The sequence below is a fragment of the Corvus hawaiiensis genome, chromosome 1, assembly GCF_020740725.1.
Source record: "Corvus hawaiiensis isolate bCorHaw1 chromosome 1, bCorHaw1.pri.cur, whole genome shotgun sequence".
NCBI lineage: Eukaryota > Metazoa > Chordata > Aves > Passeriformes > Corvidae > Corvus > Corvus hawaiiensis.
Genome location: NC_063213.1, coordinates 19,210,229 through 19,233,648, shown reverse-complemented (window position 1 = coordinate 19,233,648; position 23,420 = coordinate 19,210,229). Strand labels below are relative to the sequence as shown.

The 23,420-nt window shown below is 37.3% G+C and overlaps 1 protein-coding gene across 11 annotated transcripts in view; it reads right to left on the bottom strand.

Moving 5' to 3' along the window:
* Positions 1–3,468: 3,468 nt before the first annotated feature.
* The window catches only part of NEBL (nebulette), a 260,639-nt gene continuing 240,687 nt past the window's right edge, over positions 3,469–23,420 (bottom strand). For all 11 annotated transcript variants that reach the window (XM_048295474.1, XM_048295482.1, XM_048295431.1 and 8 more), the window contains 2 exons: positions 13,923–14,038; positions 3,469–8,359 (listed from right to left, as the gene is read on the bottom strand). In XM_048295474.1, coding sequence (XP_048151431.1) covers positions 8,183–8,359; positions 13,923–14,038 — 293 coding nt within the window. In that variant the 3' untranslated portion in view covers positions 3,469–8,182. The remainder of the gene's footprint in view (positions 8,360–13,922; positions 14,039–23,420) is intronic.

The window sequence follows — 23,420 nt, the reverse complement described above, 5'->3', positions numbered from 1 at the left end:
GCTTCTCAGTTGAACCACTTGCCAGCAAGACCTGATCTGCCACTTATCCCATTTAACTTGAGATATCCACAGTGTATAATAGCTGCAGTCATCAAGGTCTGCCTAAACAGTCCCTTAGAGCATAATTCATCTAACACATTTTAGATGCATGCTTCCTTCAGTACTAGCTACAAAATTGGAGAATGTCAATGTCATCTTGAGTCAGAGGAGCTGTAAGTCAGATAATGTGTTTATTTTATAATGACATTTATTTATAGAAAGGCTGGGGTTTGGTACAGATGATCATGTCTCACAGAAATCCCATCTGATGAATACAGAACAAGCAGTGCTAGGAACTGAAAGGTTCTGGTGAGCAGGATAGTGCCTATCACACAGCTTCCATAATGGGCAACAGACTGCATTGACATGGTATGAGCCCTTCACTCTAACACTGACGGAGAGAGAATGACTTCTGAATCAAGAGTTCAACCCAAAATCAGGGATAACATAAAAAGGATGCTAATCCTCTGAAGAAGAGAATGAAGGTATTGATGAGACAGCAAAAAGTGTAATCTCCCTCTTCTCTGAAATCAGCAGCTTATTTCAGAAGCAGCCACAAGTACACACAGGCAAGGAAAGCCAGGGAAAGCACAGTCAAGAGGACTCTTCACAGAGAGCAGTTCATCGCTGAGCCAACAGAAATGTAACACTGCCTGGAGTAAATGGACAGGTGCTAATATTCTTTGAGTTCTGCTCAAAGGTCTTGACAGGAGAACAGGCAGGTGAGCCACACTAAAGTTCCAAATCTGAATGCAGGAACTATGGAGGCCAGAGCATGGTCTGAAGTCCTGACTGGAAGGGCCCCAAGCCCATCAGGTTTGATGACAGAGATGTCAGAGTTTGACTGAAGGAAGAGGCGGCAAAAGGCAAAGAAGGACAATGAAGCCAGTGTACAACTGCTGGGGAATAGAGAACTTAATGGGGAGATAACACTAGCATTTTTCAAGCAATTTAAACTCTTCTCAGTTCCTTGAGAAGCCTCTTAAAAATATCTCCTTTGGGTCCTGGAAAGGCTGCTGTATAAGCAACACAGGCTGTAAGCATGTCAAGAGAAGAAAGATGGAGGAGGAGGAAAAACACAGAAAAATTATGGCTTGAATCAAAGAACAATCAAAAAAGCTGAGAGTTGTTTGTGAAAACATTGAAAATGGATATCTATGAGTCAAGCACTATTTTAAGACACAGATGTTAATATCTGCAATCTCTCTTTGTAGACGCAAGTGGTCAAAGCCACAAGCCTGTAGTCTTCTGCATGAGAACAGGCCTCTCCATATGTAGATTTTATCAACAGCAGGCAAGTGGGAAGGAAACCAAAGCTGAAATATATAAAATTAAGGACTTCTTAGGCTCTTTTTAGGATGTAGTGCATAAATATGAATCTCCAGTTTCTGCTGTCATTGTTAAGCACAATGCCCAGCAAGTAGCACATCATGCAGTATCAAATTTGTGGAGCAGGTGAGCTCTGTGGCACATCATCTCATTCTGGTACTAAACACAGTTCAGTTAGCAGCAGCTTTGCCGCAGTGCCATGGGGCTTAGTCTTCTCACTGCACTGGATTTCCTTCCTGCTGGGCACAAAAATATGTAGTTTAAACCTACTGACATTTTGTTCCCTCTGTACTGAGGTCTCATTTTCTCGAAGGATAAATTTGCATTTATGAATGCCATATGCCAGTGGATGGCCTGCTCTTGGGATGCCAACTAATTGCTCAAAAACTGGAGGAGGTATCTGCACACTACCCCAGAGTACTTCTGACACTACAGCACAGACATACACACACAGACAGGCCAAGCATATCCACACAGCACTGCTCAGCTTACAGGTTAGTTGTTCAGATGGTGCTCTCAGTCATATGGTTGACTTGTATTAACCTCTGCAGCAAAATCTGAGTAAAAAATCTGTGACTTTTCACTTCAGCCGTGCCTTCCAGCCATTTCATGCTACTTCTTTCCTTATGCCAATATTACTGTTTTAAAGGTTGTACAATAAACAGAATTGCCAAAAGAAATCATTTGGAAGAAAAAAACAAATCTAGATCATTTGGTGATATCACTTTAATATGTCCCACAGGTACCTTCATGGAAAGATGCAAGAGGTAGTCATGGAAAAACAGTATTGGAAACATGGTTGGGCTTGGTGATATGAGTGGGAGAAGGGAGAGAAGGCAGTGCCCATGCCCTGGGCAACTATTCCCTCAGTACAGAGAACTCTATGGTACATTAGCTTATTCTTGCTAATTAACACACCAGAGAAAATCAAGAGCCCAGTTCTGAGAAAGAGCAGAAATCAGGGCATCCTAAAAGCACTGATAGCTAGAATCTCTCAACCTGTCCAATACACAGCATGGAGGGTTTCCATGAGAATTTCAAGTGCCAGTACATAGATCCTTTTGATAATTATATTCTATGGGGCCAGTAAAAACAGGAAAGTATTTCAGTACCTGTAGCAAATTATGGCGCGATTTTCAAATAAAACACATTCCGAGTGCTTGAGGTCTATTTTGGCAGCTCTTAGATCTTTATCTTATTGAAAACTGCTGTTTGCTACAGTATATATAAAAATTGGATATTTCTATACTGGCAGCATTTCAATATATAAAAGCACCACAGAACATGGAATCACAACTCTGTAACCAATTAAATTTCATAGGAAATGCTAACACATTTCTTAAGTAGACATTAGTGTGGTAGCAAGTGCATGTCACCTACCTAGAATGAACTAATCAGCTCCGTTTGTGGCTGCCATTTGTCCTCATACATTGTTAACAGCCTTCTTCAAACTAACACTTGATAAAAATATAAAAATTCTAATGCAGTCCATTGTACTGTACACTTAACACTCAAATAAATAAAACATGTCCCTAAGAATAATAATCTTCTTCGACTACAGGCAGAGCAGTTCCAAAATACTTCTGGAGTTTATTTTAACTTAAACTTTCTTACAATGTTTTAAAAATAATTTACTTGTGCAAATGAATAAAGACAACATTTCTATATGAAATTGTCTTAAAGAAGCCAGCAATTTGATTTCTTTTCATTAGTGTTGCACTGAGCACGCCTAACCAAATGTCCATTCAAAGACAAGCAAACAAACATCAATTAAATCAGTGGACCTCCTTCACTTACTATCTTTGCTTATTTAAACAAACCAAGGGTCATGGAATGTAACTTGATGTTTTGTTGAAGGGCTACAAATACAGAATGAAAAAGGCAAATTAATCTTTTAAAGAGAGGGCATGTCTGAAATAAAACAGTGGTTTAGGAAACTATTTACTGAGATCAAGCTTGACGAATAGTGCTAAAAATTCTACTTAAGTTTGAAAACTCAAACCTTCCTTCGTTAAAGCAATATGCATCTTTGAGAGCTTATACTAATGGGTATTGTAGCTTTACAGAGTGCTGTTTATGAATATAATACATACATAGTGCTGGGTTTAACATTTTATTTGAATGACGTTTAATGTTATGCAAAATAAATTGTTATGTTACATCCACTGTGACATCAACTAAAATGTGAACTAGTTTGCATAGGTTAGTACTTTGGGCAGCATGATGTTGCTCTAGTCCACCAAAGCTTAAATATTCACAGTGTAGAGGAAGAAACAGGAATTAAAGCATTTCTACTAAAATATATTTTAATAGCTGGTGTTAACTTTCTGCATAACAAAAGCCAAATTAAGATGATACATCATATGATCCAAGAGTAAGTTTATCTGTCCTTTGAAAAACAATTGTCACCTTCATAACTGTATACCCCCAAATACAGTACAGTTTTGCAAAATAACTAAAACTTTACACACTTTAAAGCAAACATAAGCCAAACTGCACAGCGGTTCATTTTTGCTTTTTATATCACACTGCAAAAACCAACAGCTGAGAGATTTTCCACATCATGCTAATCAATGTCAATACAGTCATTGCTGTCTTCCAATGGTCTAGCAATTTCTAATAGTAATATTACATACACAATTGAAATGCTACAGTATAGCTTATTTCCCCCCCTAAAATAATAATAATTAAACAAATGTCAACAACAACTGGATTACAACTTAAGTACAATATGCAAATTCTATTTATCAGACACAAGAAGCATATGAAATTCCTTTGAATATATTGTTGTAGTGCAGGCAGTTTAGGAAATAGAGCTTTCAGGTTTTCTTTCCAAAGGAGAGATGGGATTCCTATGGCATAAAGCTGGAGAAAATCACTAAAGCATTGCAAAATGGTTTAATCTTCTACAGCTCACTAGTACTTTGCATTTGCCAGCACATCAGTTTGGAGGACTTCTATCAACAGCATCTTCTGTCTGTTTCAGTATATTGTTTAAACGTTTACTAACTAAAGCATATTCTCTATTTTAAATGGAGTATTAATCAACTTAATAAAAATCTATGATTTTATACCCTGTACCACCTTCTGCCAAAGACCTGTGTATTTGTTATTTCTTTTCCATTGTACAAGATGACATGCAGTCACTGTACAATAAAAACTAGAATTATTACCTCTCCCAAGTATTGGAGACCTTCCATATCCCCAAGAAACACTTGGCAGGGACACATTTGTCAAAAACATAATCCATGGGAGGTGATTCCCTGTCAAATCCCAATCTGCTGAAGTAGTTTATTGTATGTCAAATGTAATCAAGAAAACCCTGTTTCATCAAGACTAAATGCTAATAGTTCCATAATGAAAAATTACAACTGCAGTATCTGTATGTAACTTTGTTTAGAAAATGAAGATTAGCCAGGCAAGAAAGAGTAATGAAAAGCAAGGCACCCATTTGTTCTTGCATGTATGCATGAATACGCTCTATATTCTACATTTATACTCATATTAGCAAGAATTACAGCATTCTTTGCAGAATTCTTTATTTCTAAAATGGGAACATGTGGACTTCCAACCTGAACTTTGGAACAGCTTGGGAAATTCAAGTCCTTAAAAGCCCTTTCCTTTCCCCAGAAAAATGTTGACTACAGGAAGAAAGAATAGGGAGGGGAACATGCTGTGCTAAAAATGAATATAAACTTTAAAGGTGACAAGACAGCATGTAACATCTTTTCATCCCTATATCACACTGCATGTAACAGTCTCCAACATATGCTTTGAAAAACGTGTGCTGGCACAATTTAGGTTATGACTTACTCTCCCTACCTTACAAACTTTAGATCTTATAAAAAAAAAAAATTATAATTGCATTCTGGTAATTTTGGGCCTTTGATTGCATTACTTAGAACAAAACTGCAAAATTACAGTAAAGTTTGTTTTATATCAAAAGCAGGAACCATTCCATATAAACATGAATTCCTAAGCATATATGACAAAAAAGTTGACTACAAGAATAAGTAACTTAAACCAGATCTTAATAATTCTGCTGACATACCATTCTCAAGAGAAATGCAATTCACATACTGTTTGTTTTCTTGACCTTTTATTTTTTGCAAATTGATTTAGCTGCTCTGCCAGGCTAATGAATATTCAAAATTCATAAAGGAAATTTTATTTCTATTGTTCAGCATAACATAGTTCTCTAATGTCACCAAATGCTCATTTTCTGATTTACTTCTCTACATAAATTGTTTAACACTGTAACCTGTCTCCTCATTTAGGAAGAATGATTGTGTATTTATAGGTGGAGACTCTGTTTTATAAGTCACTAAAAATTGCCACTTGATGCCATATAGATATTGTCTATATTTCTTTTTTATTCATATTTGGTTAACAAACTGACACTTTGTTTTTATTGTTGTCAGCATTACACAGCTAATAGAGAAGCACAGCAGCAAGTGACAGCCAATTGTGCCTCAGGCATCATCTGAAAAATTTGCCAGCCAGCAGAAGATGGAATTCCTCTATGTGCTCTTGATGGCCAGTGATGAAAACCAACACAGAAGCAAACTGCTTGTTTCAGAGCTTCTAGCTCAGCACACCACATCAGCCTTTAAAAAATCCATTTGCCTTGCTGATTTTATGTGGATGTCACCAGTAATGCACAAGGGTCTGCTGCAATAGCAGCTCCTTAGGCAAAACTTGCAAGAATTTTAAATCACAGCAGTCAGCTATACAAATTATATATTTACAGTCATGGAACTCTGCTTTCAAAACACATTTTTTGAAGTTAGATACTCCTAGGAAGCTTTAGCCTTGGAATTAGGCTGCTGACAAGAAAGCACAGGTAATTCCACAGTCACAGACATTTTTAATTTTTTTCTTTCTTAATGCGGTCATTCCATTCTGCTTGGCAGCTGGAATCATCCCTGTGTTAGCAAGACCTAAAATAAAATTGCGTAAGCTTTACAATTCTTAACTGTATGCAAAAATAGAACTTGCAGGTATTTGCATTGACAGCTTTCAGTTGACATAACAAATCCATACTGCTTTCCTTCTTTAGTTTTTAAATAGCTAATGCAGGATTGCCTAATATATGAGATAAGAAATTCAAAATTGTGTAAAAGCTCTATATTTAATTCTACTTTAGAAATTTTAGAAATGAAAGAAAGCCAGTGCACACTCAGTATTCTGAGGGCTACATCAAAGTTAATTTCCTTAGCACATGGCTGAACTTCACAAATTATTTTATCTGATAAAAATTTTCTTCCTTACACATCTCTGCATCCCCATGAGTAAGTTCTCAGATGAATCTTTAACTCTTTTGTCCTTCCTCCCAGAATTTCTCCCTGGGAGGGAATGCAGCACCCAGTCAAAGCAAAAACAAGTTCCCTGTAACCCAAACCTGCTGAGATCTTAGAGATCCACTGTATCACCAGCTGTTTGATCCTCTCTCCAGCCTCACAGACTGACCTGGATCTCTCAGTTCTGACCAGAAGTTAACAGACACCAAATAGCACACGTGAAGGTCTGTCAGCAGAATATTTTTACTGTTTTCTACAGATGGCTAAACTGAAATAATGGCATGGAGTATGTTGGATTTTGCTTAGTTAGCTTTCCATTCAGTTATGAGAAAGATTAGGTCACTAAAAGAAAACATAATACTTCTCCACCATTAATCATTTGGCAAGCGTACAACCCACTGTTGGATCACCAAGAATTTGGGAGTAAACTGAAGCAGTAGGCCACTGATCTGAAATGCACTACAAGAACCAGAGCTCTCCTCCACTGCTCAGTGGAGGCACAAGTGTTTCTGCAGCAGGGGGAGGGACATCAGCTCATCAGCAAAGCAGCCATTAAGCGAGTTACCTGTGGTAAGAACGGGGTGTGACTGCGGGCTCCGTGTGACTGCACAGCACCGGGGCCGCACAGGGGTGTTTATTTACAGCAGTCCAGGTGAAGGTAGAGGAACTAACAGGAAGTATTGGTTGTACGTTGCCCTAATGAAAGTTTCTATTTAAATGCTAAGTATTACAGAAGGAAACAGAAGAGTTGACAGGTTTTATATTTTAAATAGTCTTTGCAAGGAATCTTCTATGGAAAAGATACTGAGAAACCATGAATCCAGACCTGGATCTAATTGATGGATTGGGATGGAAGCAAAGCTAACAGATCACATGGAAATAAATAAAAATGGGTGATCCAAGAATAAATGTGGATATTCAAAAGTCAGGAAATTTTTGCTGTCAAAATAAACATAATTACTGTAAGGCTGCTGGGCAGTAGGGGGTTTCATTGGGATTTTTTACTGGCGTATTACTTGTCTTTATTTCAAATGACTGGATTATCTACTCAACATTTTAATTTTTATTAGGAAGCTAACTGCTTAAACATTAAACATTTCCCTAATAATTTGAAGATGTGTTCAAACTCAGTGTGTTAACCTCCTGTGACTTCAGAGTGCCATAAGAAGTGAATCAATTTTATGGTTATAACGTCTTTGAAGTGTAAGGAAAAGGTATTACCCCTTTATAGTTAATTGACCAAAGTCTTTATAGGATTGGCAGCACCAGGCTTCCATATACGTTTTTCATTTTGAGAGAGCACTATTATAAGCAATGCTGTTTTCAAAGCTCTGAGCTTCTTGTGGATTTTTTTTTCTTTAAAGGACTCTAAAATGGATTCTGAGTGAGAATGCAAACTGTTGTAGCAGTGATAAAGTAATGATCATGAACTCTTAAAAGATTCTTCTGACTTTTTTCTAAAAGGTTAGATTTTAATTAAATCATAATAAAGCTCAAAGGACTAGAAACAAAAATTAGTTAACAAACTCAATATAATTTGCTGGAAGCATTCCTGTTTTCCCAGTTCTCTGAACAGTACCATACATCCAGCCATCATCAATTGGTTGCACATTGATGATATAATCACCATCCCTGAAGGAAACTTCATCTTCATCTTGAGCACTGTAGTCATACATAGCTCTGTATGTTCTCTGTTGAAGGAAAGAAAACAAGGCTGTAAAGTCTCAAGTCTTAACAGAGATAGATTCTTTCTCTTTGCACAAAGAAGAAGAAAAGAGAAGAAAAAAAGAATAGAGGGAGCAAAGCAGAGAGAGAAATCACAAGTTACTTGTTGAAAAGGAGCAGTATCCCCTCTACACCCTGTCAAATATACAGTAAATACAGGCCTGCGTTCTGAGTAGCAACATTATTATTTTGTTAACTCACACTGTCTTACGGCTTCAAACAAACAGATTTCAAGCCATTCACTGCATATTGAAATATTCTAACTGTTGTTCATTAATTCACTAGTAACAGTTCATTACATCCAGCCATAGCTAGATGTGCTTCTGCTCCCTATTTGCATGATTCACAAATAGCTTCTTCCGTGTCTTCACTACAAAAAGAAACAGTCTTCATCCAGGCCGTTAACTTTTCCATCTCACTGAATGTCCTTCATTTCATTAGGATTTTACCCCAAATTAAGAATTATGAATGTAATACTATCTAAAGGAAAAACAAGATTTCAAAAATTTTATAAAAATAATTTTTATGAATACTTATATTTTCATATTAAGATAAAATGTTGTTTAGCACATAAAGTCTCATCATTAGCTAAGCCAAATTTCTCTACAACCCTGCCTACTATAAGACAAGATTTCAACTTTTTTCTCTTTACTTTTCTAAATAGAGTATTTATTTTCACTCATAACCAATAAAATACCATCATTTACTGTAATTCAAAGTGGATTTTCAAACACAGGAAGAATCTTAACAGCCAGATAAAGGTAGCTCATTTTAAAATTCTCAAGAGTACTTTTTTTTTCTTACCCTAGCTCTTGACAGAAGTCAAAAGCAGTTCAAGCATCACTGATAATATCCAATTTCCCTTCCAGTAATTTTTGCTACGTTACCATATGTAGCTGAACTTTTCTGGTCCAATGATTTAAAGAGGAAAAAAGGTAAAAACAGTCAATGTTTGAGTTCATGCTTAGTACTATTGTCTGAACCTTTTAATAGACAGCAAACGTCTCAGCTCAAGAAAACAGCTCTGGATTAATTTTACTTCATATCACATATGTATATAGGGGTTTGAGTGTTTTGAATGAAACTATTTTTTAAAAAGGTGGAGATTGGTCCACATGGAGTGAGCAGGCCATTTGTCACATGTTGGAAATGTGGAATTATTTAATCCAAACAATATAGGGCAACTCATCATTACTGTTCCCATGCTAGAAATATACTTTTAGTCTTGGCTCTACCTTTATCATTGGTAGTGCAAATTAAACAGGACAGAGAAATCAGCTCCTGTTTAAATACTGGAGACCATTGGAGACCACCTTTCCTGACAAGTCTATTCTGAACTGCATTTGAGTCTTGTGCTGTATTATTGTTCTCTGCTGTGCCTTGTAGTTCTGCTGACCTACAGGCTGTGACCAAGAGCAGTTTTCAACCAGAGGTATGTGCTTTCTTAGTGGTTCCTTAATGTCTTCCAAGTGTGTATGGATGTCAATGAAAAAAAGGATCCGTTTTTATGCACTACATGAAAGTAAATAATTGCTTGGGTTCTATCATCATAAAGAAATTCCTTAAACATTCATAAAGTAGACAACTAGCAGTCAAAAGGCTCTCTGCCTTTCAGAATCTTATTTTTTCCAACAATTTCAACAGATCTCTCTGCTGAGCCTTGAAAGTAACTCCAAAAAAGAGGTGAAAAATATGCTATTACAACAAACTCAGCGGCAGTTATCCCTTGAAACAATTTATTTCAAAAGAGGGTCCATTTAAGAAAAATAGTATCAAGTCTGTATCTGGTATAAGGCAGTAAATGGATTTTGCCCAGAGCCATGATTATAGGTCTCCCTTAAATAGGAAAAGACTGGTGAAGAGATTAAATGTTTTATTAAACTAACATAAAATTGGAAAAATAGAGAGGTTTTGCTCACTCAGAAGGATGCTCACTCTTCCTTAGAGCACCATGGCAAAGGACATACCACTGCTGTCTCCTTAAAGGCAGCTTGACTACATCACCGTGGTGCACAGTTGTGAAGACAAGCCCGCAATTTCAAACTTCAAAAGAATTTATTAGGGCCCTAAATGCTGCTGAGAAACTTAAATTTATGGCCTTAACACCTAATTAGGTGCTAAATGGCTGTCAGGAGAAATCTCCATAATAATCCTGTTAGCATTTAATGCCTAATTATCACTGCAGTGTGTAGTCTGGGCTATATAATCAAGAATTACAATGCCTAAAGGACTCAAAGCAGGGATTTTTAAAATGCATTTCAGTGAATTATTCCTCTGTCAATAGTGAGTTTAGCAGGTACTAAGTTACAAGAGGGTGTAAGAAAAGTTTGGAGTTTTGTAGAAGAGTCAAAACTCACTTAATCTCCCACCTCCTCAAAGGTCTGTCTCACAGCTACTGCTTAGACAGAACAGTCAGTCTTGTCCGTATGAAGAACTGAAGTCCAGCCATTATATTCTCAGCTCCCCAGCCAGATCTGGGCTGACAGGTGTGTATTTCCACTTCAACCACCAATTCATACCCATTCTATGGATGGCTCCTCGCAAGGAGCAGTAACTGTTGCAGCATCCTTCACGTGCAGCAGCTATCAAGGAAAGCCAACTTGCAGCACAGCTTCTGTTTTCCTGCCACTCGTGGATATCTAACAGTGTGTGAACACCCCATTATTTTCCAAAGAGGAAAACGGCCTTCAGGGCTTTCTGGTATAAAACACTTTGTACTCTGAGCAACAATTTAATTCACCCCATTATACAGAACTGCTCACAGAAGGTGAGGAAAAGTTAAGAATCAGAAAATAATGCAATCTATCTGGAAAAAAAAAAATCTACCCAAAGATTGTGCTAGGATCATGCCTGATACAAAACACAGCTCAAAATTAAATAAACCAGAGTTTGAAAATTTAGAAAATAGAAAATTTCTGTTTCTCAATATAGGAGATTGATGAACGTAATCATAAAATGAACTTATGCCTTTTGGGGATAGATTTGATAACAATACAACAACTCAGTTAAAAGGAGTAAATTTACTACAGCAGCTAACTCTGCAATCATCTCCACCCTGATATACCCCATGGGATCTTAATCACTTTTGCCCTAGAGATGTCCTGGCGAAACTCAGGCACTGATGAATTACTTTATCACCTTCATTGCTTTTAGTTAAGCCTCAAAAAGTGCTCATGCTTTGAGGTCACTATTCTAGGATTTCTTTCTCCAGTCTCGTCCCTTGGAACTTTCTTCTCATCTTTCCTCCCTTTGTTATTAGCCAGACAACGCTGCATCTCTGGCAGTACTGCTCCAAGCCCAGAACTGAAAAGGCAGCTGAAAGCAATGAACCTGAACATTGTGTAAGTTTGTCAGATTTCCTACAGCATGTCCACACCACATTTTAAAAGCACTCCAAGACTGTCATCAACCTTCAGTCTGTGCAAACTGCGACATTTAAACACATCCCCAGCCACGGGTTTCCCCCAAGCACACTCTGAGACTGCTCTGTATTGTCCCAATAGCTGAGTGTAGTATGTCCAGGGCACCTGGCTAAGCTGCACAGGCTAATGAAAATACTCTGGTGTTAAGATGGGAAGACAAGGGAGCCTGGCAGGTTTCTAACTGCATCTGAGATGCCTCTTTTGGAGCAGAAGCATCACTTCGGGGTGGTAAGATCCCATTCTGTCTTCCTCATCAGACTGGCAAGTTAGCAGTCAGCACCAGGCCAGCAGTCCTTGATTTCCTCTCTCTGGAAATGCTTGGGGTTTATTTTCTAAAGGGAAACTCACTCAGTTTTTAACAGCAAAATTGGTTCAGATCATGATGTTTGCTGTTTTCATTTTTTTCGCATGATAAAGCGTTATCACTTATAAGGATGTCAAGTGAAAACAGTTTCACAACAGGCATAAGAAATCTGTTGAAATAAGTCAGTCTTTTATTTTTAAAATCCTTTAACATCACTCCCTTCCTTTTTCTATTACCTTCACATTCCCAATTCTGAAGAAGAGGCAAATGGTGATTCTCAAGATGACTGAAATGACACTGTGTCAACAGCCTACCAGGTAAATCACTGGGACACAGAATTATTAGGAAATAGTCATCTCCTTGCCCACAAAGCTGCAAAGGCTGGTAAGCACATTTTGAGATTTGCAGGCATCTCCATTTTCTGTCTGCTGGATTTGAGGGCTGTTTGCTTTGCTCTCCAATGACTAGAAAATCTGCTGGCAAAGCTGAGGCTTCCAGGCCTCCTACTTTTCAGATTTTGTCTCTTTTGGAAGGCAGCCAGCTCCCAAAGTGCCTTATAATATCCTTGGAAATTAATGGTTGATTCCACTATCAGGTATCTCACAGCTGTCATGCAGGCGTCCAAAGAGTTTCTCAGATTATTGACTCACGCAATGATGCAGGTATCTGGACCCCAGACTTTCCAGCAAGTTAGCCCCCTCAGCCCCAGACAGCTGAGAATCTGGCAAGCCTGAAAGTACTCACACCACACAGAAAGTCATGATCTTTACAATATAAAATGTCATGGAGTTTCAGTCTTACAAAAAAATTCAAGTTCCAGCTAATCTTGAAAACAGGTTTTTTCAGCTCAGCAAGCTCTAAGTTTGCTTCATAATTAAATATTTATTCATCTCTAAAAAAGGTGACAGAGGTAGTAAACTACATCTATTCAAAATAGTTTAAAATTCAAAATTACAATATTTCTAAAGTAAAAGGTGGCTATATCTGAACTAGGAAATCTCTAGGCAGCGATATGATTTTAAAATTATGATAATGATTAAAACTGAAATTTTTATGTAGGGAGTTAAAAAAGAAGAAGCTCAATTTCTTAAAAATCACAGCTGAATACCATTCAGCTCTCCTTCCATGACCAGTTACTTTTAAAATGAAATAGTCACTCCATCTTTACATTCCCATCCACCACAACTAAGAACCTCATGAGGTGGCCACAGCTTCATGATAAAGCTTCTTCTCAGTTGCCCACCAGTATAACTTAATTTGGTTCATACACAAGTCAGTGTATGACTGTTGTGTGGAATTAGAAAGGGAACAGCAATCCAGAGTTTGAGCTAGTTCTATACAAGCAGAAGTAATACAGGTAGGCACAAAGCCTGCTAGCACAAAATCAGCAAGTCAAAAAAATTGAAACTTATTTAAACCAACAGCGTGATCTGAAGAGATTAGTGGTTTTCATCCAATGCTAGGAGCATGAATTCATCACAGATCATAACATCAAAGTTCAGCCTGTGAAACACTGTCCAATCGTCTGTTTGTTTTTAAGTAGATAAAGGATTCAGTTATTTCTCTGCTCTCTGAATATCATACTTTTTTTTAATATATTCTGTTGTAAAAGTTCTTATCACTGCCCACAGTCGCTTAAAACTTTTTTATACATGAAGACTACCAGTTACATTTATGATAAAAGACAGTCAAATAGATCAACTGTAGAATTCTAGGGGTTCAATTCAGTCCTATTTAAGAGATTTCCTAATCGCTGATGATGGTGCTTACCAAACAAAATTCTCCTTTAAATTCAATACTCACCAGACTTGTTGAATGAGGCTGTGAATGCATGGACCTCATGGATGACATACTGGTCTGGTGCATGTATCCATATCCTTGAGTCTGGCTTTGCTGATATGCCCCAGGGAGAACAGGGGCTGCATTAAAGAAATACAGACACATTAATTAATATTTAATAACAGCCCTTATCTAGCATTTTATAGAAACTGTAGACTATTTGCACTCCTAATAACAATTCCTCCTTACAAAAGAGTTCAGAATTATTTCCATAAAGAACATAAGGCATTTTAAAGGTTGATTTACACATAAATGTAGCCAAAGCTATAGCAATATATCCACAAACACTGTCATGGTTAGTTGGAAGGAAAAGTTTAATGTACCATTAGAAGGTTAATCATAAAAAGGTTTATGAAAACTTAAGACACCACTAACTCAATTTTGATACTGACATTGATGTCTTTTCCTGGTCTTAAAATCAAGAGTCATACACAGTTAGAAGGGGAAAAGGGATTTGACCTTGGTATTCATTTTAAGGATCCTTAGGTGCACATGTCTGGGTCATACGCATTGAAATGCACCCCACCAAAATGCCCCCCCCCAAAAGATTTGGTATAACATTATAGGTTTTACTAATTAGCATATCTATCAAAGATTCCCCAATGAGAGGCTCAAGTGAGCCCCCCTCCCCAAGGAACCTTCCCCTGGATGGTTCTATCTTGGTTCACAGAATATGTTCTGGAGAGGACCTTGGGGTCTGGGGCACACTGATCCCTAGCTATGAAGCTTCTAAAATGTTTAGTCTCGTAGCTTGACAAACAAGTCCAAGAATGTAGGCAAAAAGCACTAAGAATACAGAAGTTGTAAAAAGGTATAACAGGGGTATAAAAGAAAAGGCAAAAAATCTTCATGGCATCAACATAGATGAAGGACTAAATATATGTCCCATAAGCTGCCATCTTTAAGGAATGATTGATGAAAAAAAAGTTAATGCAGTTTTGAAATGGTTCACTAGAAATTCACTGTAATTAATCCTTAACTCATTGCAAACTAACTCTTATTTATTGGGCTATGAACAAAGAAGGATTGTGATTCACAGGAAGAGGCAGAAATGTAAAAAAGTAAGCCAACACTCGAGTTTCTTCTGATTCCATCAACATTTTTAGTCAAACACAGAGATCAATGCTTATGTATATATTTCAAAGTCCACCTTTTTCAGTATCTTCCTCTTACCACGCAATTGTTCCATCTGTTTAATACATATTTTATTCACATTTTAACAATTCTATCTAATAATCATTAATATATTAACTTCTATTGTACCAAGAGATGCTGAAAGCATCAATACAACCAACAGGGATCCCTAACTCTATTGCTTACTAGAAAAGCATACATAAACTTCCCACATCTGCCCAAACGTCTTACTTTGGCAATAGACTGAAACAGAATGTGTTAAAAACACAGTTGGTCAAAAAACTGTGAGAAATAAGCCCAGCCTAAGTGACTACTTTCTTAGCAAGGCCAAAAAGTATTTTAAAATCAAAATTAAAAATACTGTAGTGGTTTTAAAATAAAATATTAAAGTTTAGTCACCACATATTTGTGCATGTTTTACAAGACTCATGCACTCTGAGAATAAAGATTTCTGGTTTGTATGGAGGTTATTAGCCCATCTCCACTGTTATTTCCAGAATTTTACTAGTTCAATGGGAAATTCATTTAGCTGCACTGAAAAACAAATGCATTTCTGCTGATACTTTTCAAGTGGTCCATTTAGCTGATTGTCTATCTAACTCCTCTGCCAAAAACTGTCTTCTGGTTAAGGGAGATGGAGCTTTCGCAGCACATGATTCAAAAATCTTCAGACATGGCATCATTCAGCAGTCCAACACTTCCTGGGATGGATCTCTTGAGCTTGTTGGGAAGTAAGACCACTTCTGCAGCAGCCATCACACACAGATTCAAAAAGGAGCAAATCTAATCTAAGATTTAATGAGGTTCACAATGTGTGGAAGGATCCAGGACTTGTAAAATGAAAAATACATGGGAAAAGCAGGAAACCCCATTAAAAATATATATTTATGATAAGAGTTCATATTTGCATTAGTATTACTCTATAATTCTCTGCTTCTTGAGTTGTCAGGACAAGAAATGCATGTGAAAAAATGGATTACTGAGAAAATTTTTGCTGAACTATTTCAGACAGAAAACTCAACCTTGTGCTTTCAGCAAGTTGTTTTACCAATCTGGCTTCTTCAGCTAACAAAATCATTGATTTCAACAAAGGTTCTTCTTAAAAATTCCATTTAGTTTTAGTTAGCATATTCAAATGCACTAAGTGTGTAATTAAAATTTGGGATGTTACTCTTTGCTCTACTATCCTTGTAAAGATAAGTAGCACTATATGTTTAACTAGGGTTTTTCTGATTTAGAAAATATGCTTCAAACTGTTGTAATGAATAGATTGTTTTGTTAAATGAGGGGAATTAAAGTGATATGCAGTCAGATGCAACACTGGAACGTGATGAATAATGGATGCTTTAGAAGGGCCAAGTTCATTCTAATGACATATAAGTAGAAAGACATTTTAAAGCAGTTCAATCATCAGAGAATTGCAGCTCATTAACATGTTCACAGGATTATCATGCATTAAGTGAATAGTCCTAAGTAGTTCATCAAATAATTTATGTTTCAATGTTGTTACAAGCTTTTCCACATGAGCAGATGTAGCCCTTCATGAGAAAATAGAGAAAAACATAATTTAATCAAAGGTTCTGAGATCAAGCTGGAATTAATACATTTTGCCTAATTCACCACCAGCATGAATGTAGGCCAGTTCATCAAAGCCAACGGAGCCTCATCTCCTCATACCAGCAGCAAATTGCTTCTGTGTGTTGAAAACTAAGCACAGCTTGAATTTTTTAACTTAGCAGGAAGAATATCTTCAGCCAACAGTGGCCACTGATCAGCCGGCACCCAGCCTGCCCTGCAGTAACAAAGGGCTGGTAGCTCTTCCCTGGTCCCTGGCAGGATCAGACACCCTGAGACTCCCTTTCTTCTTCCCAAGAGAAGCAAAGACGCTGGTAGGAACTTTTTACTCTTGATTCCTTCTCCCCAAAAGAGATCTTTCTCATTTCCTATCAATCATCCCTTGTCAGCGTAAGGCAGCAAGCCTACTGATGGTCAGCTTCATTGTAACCTCCAATTCAACTGGCTTATTTTGGGGAGGATAACCCACAGCTCCTGCTTCTGTGACAAGTGACAGCAGCAGGTCTGAGATGTGCTTTCCTCTTTAGCAATCAGTCTCTCACAAGCTGAGAGAATTCTGTCAAACTGTCTCAACAAAGCGGTTTGCTACTTTACCTGCAATGGAAAACATAAAACCACAAAAATAAAGCATTTCTTCCAAAGCATGAGAAACTTTGGGAAGTGATAGATGCTGTAGTATTAGAAAAATATTTTATACAAACAAAAAGAAGGATTAGCTTCGCTAATTATCTTCTAGTCATTTATTTAGGTATCATATATGTGAGCATATATATCAGCACATACTAGTGTTGATGACACTTGATTGAATAATTCCATGTGGGCTGGAGTTTTTTTCCATTAAAAGAATACTGTAGTATTCTGCAAAAATATTCCAAAACAATCATTATTTTTTAACAATTCTTTACAAAAAATACTGAAGAAACTTTCAGATGGTTGTCTATTTGGAAGACAATTCAGGAATCACATAAATAAGCTGAATAGTGAAAAGACAATATCTGAGCTGTTTCTGGTGACATACAGATAATTCAAGGTGAGATTAAATGATGCAGAGAAAGAGTTTGACTTTTTTTCGTCATCATCACCTATAGTTAACTGCAATCTTTTGGCTCAGTCTGAAGTATAAAGTTCTATAACATCATTGATTGCAGCAGCAGCAATGGCAATGGTTTTAGCTAACCTAAGGGAACAATAAAATACAGTGGTGGAACATGAAATTCATTTAACTGAAGCCAGATTTATTGGTGATGGAGCTGAGGGCTGACCATTGCTCCCAGAAGTACAGGTGGATTTTTTTTTTTTTGCATTAAGACTTTACCAGATGCATTCTGTTTTATCAAAACTTACTCTTTTTTTCTTGTCCCACTTACCAAGCAAGCCAGATATTAATTTTAAATTATCTACTTGAAGAAATTTATCATATATCTCTTACTATATCTTTACAGGCTTCCCCAGAGAAAAGAGTAAGAGAAATGAATGAGCATGATATAAGACAGAGAGGAAGCCTCCCAGAAAAAGAAGCAGCTGAAAGAATGATAGCGAGTATCACCTTGCTGCCACAGACAATGGGGTCTGCAGAGTGTGTACTGATCAGGATATGCTTTGAGAAGAAGTGGGAAAGAAAAAGGTCAAATTGGGGAAACAGGAAAGGAATCATTAAGAGAGAGTTGTGTAACTACGAGCTTAAAAAAGAATGATATGCTAAAAAGAAAAACCCGTTAAAAGTTAGGTTCCACATTTTATCATTTATTTAGGAGACACATTTTATCAATACCACACTTAAACTCTCTTTTGTTCTTTTGTACAGCAGAACCTTGACAATCCATAGTAAAGCAATTTATCCTCACTGGTAACTACTGTACTTTTGCCATTTACTGCAACACATGCCAATTACTGAACCACATTTCATTTACTCTCACACACATCATACACTTTTAAGGATTTAATAGGATCCTTCCTATTCTGATAATACCTCAATTCACAGTTTCACTCCTAAGACATCAGAGAACTCACAAAGAATATTGCAACATTCTGTACTCATAACATGAGAGAATACAGAGCAAAAATAAAGATTCAGATTACTACATGCTTAAGTCTAGTGTCTGCAACACATTAGGTAAAAAACTGTAGTCTTTCTGAGCAGCACAAAAGAGCCAGAATACAGCATCATCATACATCTCTGTGTTACTGCCATTACAATGAGCTCACTCTAAACACATCAAGCTGCTTATGGGAATCATGCTGATCCACATATATGGAAGTCCTTCCCCTTTTTTTGCCTTGCTACTGCTGTATTTTCCACAGGTTGCAACATTTGGCACAGGCTTCACAGACTTCCTTTAGAAAGCCTTCCTCATAGTTTTCAGTTCTTTCCTTCTTTTGCCCTTCCCTTAGAAATCCTCAGCTATGTCCCAGGCAACAGAAGACATAGATTGATGCAATCACATGTGGGGACTTGGAGGTCTACAGGATATTTCTGGGGACTCGGGTACACCCCCTGTGCTGTCCATGCGGACAGGTCACTGTGCCTGAACTGCACAAGCCCCCTTGACACTTCCCAGTGCAATACTTGGCTGAGGAAATACAACCTTAGGAAATATGGGAAATAAAACTGTTACTGCTGTGTTAAAGCTGGTGGATAACAACAACTGATACCTTTTAAAGCCTTCTCCAGAAAGTGTTAAAGAGGTTACTTTGATTTCAAACTCTGGCTAGATAATTTATTTTCTTGTTTTCTATCCATTTCCCCAGATGTTGGCTGCTGCACACTGTCATTGAAATATTTAAAGTAATTTTTTTTGTCAAAGAAGCCTCTAGAAATAGTATAGTCTGTCCCCATTTAAAATCAGGACCAAATTTGCAGTTAGGTTGGGTTTCTTCAGGCCTTGTCCTGTCAATTTTTTTTTGGGATGCAGATTTTACTACACCTCTTTGAGCAACCACAAACCCTCTAATTTCTCCTCTTTACTTCCCATGCTCTCTATATTATGGTACAAGCTCTTGAGATGAGCTCAGCCCAGCATTGCATTAACTATATAAGAATCTCGAGAAACAGTTTTAAGGAGAGATTTGAAGGAGGTTAACACATTAATTCTGCAGAAGTTCACATCCCGCCCAAGCATAAACAGCAGCATAAGTGGAACATAATTGTTGTTAGCCAAGAATTTAGTAAGAGATTTAAAGAAGGCCCATATCACAGGCTAATCAGAAACAAGAATCTTAATGCTTTGGGAACAAGGCAGGTTAGATGTGATGAGGATACAATGTTAAAGACACATAAAGAGCAGAAAAGTAACTTGACTGCTATGACAGCTGAGCTTTTAGCAGACTTTTAAAGATGATGTGCTAAACATCCTTCTCTGCTGAAGTTAAGACTGTTAGAAGAATTTGGCAGGAGTCATGAGGTGGTATGTCTTAAGGAGGTTGCAGGCAGTCCATCCCTCGTGCCCACTGCATATCTGAGGTTGGTGTCCCATGAGCTGGCTGAGAGCCTAACACTTCTGCTGCCCCTTCCTTCCTCTCAGCTGGGTTGTTCTTCTGCTGGCCTGGTGAGCTCCGCCAGGGATCAGACCAGATGTAGTAAAAGGATGGAGGCAGGACCAAGTACCAAGGCCATGGACAGCAGAAAGCAACAAACTGCTAGATCAGCTCGGTTGTTGCAAGGTATGTCCCCCTAAGCACCTCTCTTTTGTGCAAGCCACCTCTGAATTCAAACCAAAAAAGAGCTGAGCCTCTCACAGACGCTTCCCTCCAGACATCCCAGCATCCAGCTCCAAACAAAGCTCCCCATGTAATGCAGGTGTATGCTCACACGTGGCATGCACTGCTCAACTACTTGCAAACTATTTGCATCCTAGGTCTCCACAGTACTTGTAAAAAGTCATAGCAGAAATTGAGAGAATATTAAGCCTAATGCAGCCAGCAAGAGCTGTTTACTTGACAGTAAAAACAGGTATCAGAGAACTTAAAAGACTTTAATGTGTGCAAGGATTGCCCAGAGAGGTTGATACGAGGTACAGAACTCTGCAGCATCACCATGGTGCTGAGCAAGGAGATGGTCTCTAAAGAATACAGTGAAAAAGCAGTCACAGGAGTAGAGAAAACAAACATCAGAGTACAGGAACTTTAGATACAGAAAACGTTAGGAAAACCTCAGTAATAATTTTACAGTGCAGAACTGATTGCCAAGAATGCTCCTGCACCCAAATGGGAAGAAAATTTTTTAAAAATATCAAAGGATCATGCAAAAAGAAATGTTAAAAATTAGGTAAAGAAACTTCTTTTTTTGCCAGTCATATCAATCAAAATATCTGTAATTTTCAATCATTATTACAGTTTATGTGCCTCTGCAAAATTAAACATATTTCAACACAAAGCTGGATTCTTTGTTTTAAAAATGTCAAGGTTTAACCTTAAAAATCTCAAACTGAAAAAATGGGGTTCTTTTGGCATTGAGATATTAGTCACATGTAACCTGTTCCTATACAAAAGTTTGCCTTTTAAACTATTATCTTCTGATGAACATTGAAAAATTCCCAGCCATTTATAAAGTTAAATTGCTCAGCATTAACTTTTCAAATAAGCTAGAAAATTAAAAAACACATTCTAAAGTGGTTATGACTCTTATCTATTAATAAAGTCTTTTCTTATCAGAAAGGGTAGCACAGCACAGTGCTATTTACTGGGAATAGCTCAGACTGTGTAACCATATAAAAAGCACTAACCTGAACACTGAAGATGGTGAGACCTGACACAGAAAAATGCTGTTTTTAGAACAGTAGAAAACACCATGGTAAGGCATCTTGGCATTTTTTCTTGTAAAAGTAACTTTCTCTTCATTTCTTTTATTTGGTTTTCTCTCCTCTTTTCCTTGCCCTTTACTGGTCAGTTAGCCTGTTTTCATGGATGTCTGAGCTACCAGGCTGGTTGCTCTCAGTGGTTCTGTCAGAAGCAGCACTTCGTCTGCATGCTATCCATTACAGGAGTCAGTAATAGTTAGTAAATTGGGATATCAAACCCAGATATAATTAGGTTGTTGAAATAACAACCTGAAAGTATGGCCTAATTCACAGAGGGTGTTAATAAATATCTGCCATGCTCATTGACCTCATTAGAATTGAAGCTCTGAACTACTTGGAGTCAGTGGCAAATTCAGAATGTGACAGCTTAGGAAGTTTCCATAACCTAAATTCTAAAGATGTAAGAAATAAACTGTACAATCTTCAAATAGTTAAAAAATGATGGAGAGGAGGCCAACAAAATTACTGATTTTGTGTTTAAAATAACATTAATTATTCATTATGCAAAAAATCAAAATGACTCTACTTTCATGACTACTTACTGACATACTACAATTTACAAAATCATGTATTTTAAACTAAACTTCATTAGTGTCATGACTAGACAAAGATTGCTTTAAGAATCATTATTTTAGAACACCATTTTATCAGCTAGCAATAATTAAGACTAACTATATTGTATCCACCATGTAAGCTGAAGTAGATTACTACAGGAAATGCAGAATCAAGCAATTATAACTCCTGAAAGTAATTTCAATGTAAGAAATTAAAATTTGATTTTGAATGAAATGACAACAGATGATCTCATATAGCTGTTGAGCATATGCCAGAGAAAACTAAGAAATTTTGAAAGGAACAATAAAAAGAATGTCTAATACCCTGATGACACTGGAATCCTGTGTTTTATTTGAGGTTTCCCTTCAGGCAGGGACTATCTCATATTTCAGTCCAAAGTTCCTGATTTGTATGAACAAGCAATATCACTAATAATAGTTACATTGGTCTTTGTTTTATAAGTCCATCATAAATCCAATAGCAGGTGGAGTAGGAATTTGAGAAATACTAGCTAGGACAGTGGAAGAACAGTTGGCAAAATGTCTCTCCAGTACATCATGGTCTATGTGTCTGGTGATGCAGACCTTCTTAATTCTTCACATTTTGAGGAATGGTAGATCCATCAATTCCATTATACCCTTTTTCATGGCAAATTATTTTCCAAGGTCCCTTCTCGCCTCTCTGAGGTTTCTAAATCTCTGTATTTCAAAAGTCAGTCTCTCACGGACAATTTTTTTCCTTAAAAAAAAGTAGTATGGCTTTCATTCCTCTTCAGAGTAACTGCAAAAATGCAATATATTTTAAAAAAGCCCAGGCTAGCAGAGTCTCTAGAAGCCTTGTCTGCAAGCAGCTATCAAATATCACAGTCTAGGGAAAAATGAAAGGAACCCAGGATGTCCTGTTTTCTACAGTCAACATTAAAAGAGGACAGTCCACAGAACAATCACCCTCATCATTAAAAGACAACACAGGGAAGATTTTTGCCAGGAAGTGATTGTGGATACTGCTTAGAGCATCATTTTTATTGAGGTACAGGGGTTGGAGGATACTGAGTAACAGCTCAAGAGCTTTTGTGATCATTAACACATTACTGTCCTAGTAAAGCATCACAGAGTTGTAAAGTATTAACTACATGTAATTTAGTGCTCTGGCAACAGGAGAGGAGAAAGCCAAATCTCAAACAACCCTTGGAGTCCGTGCCTGTGTATGACTCTGGAGCAGTGAGGTGGTAAGTGGCAGCCTCACAGCTTGCAAAAAGCAAAAGCCAGTCCTGTTCTGGCAGAGCAGGCAATTTTGATGTTCTGAAAATGACATCAGCTTCCCCAGACTGCTTTTGAAATGGATATTTAGGACTGTAAGACCATAAACACTCAAAAGAATTGATTTGATAAATGTAATTCCA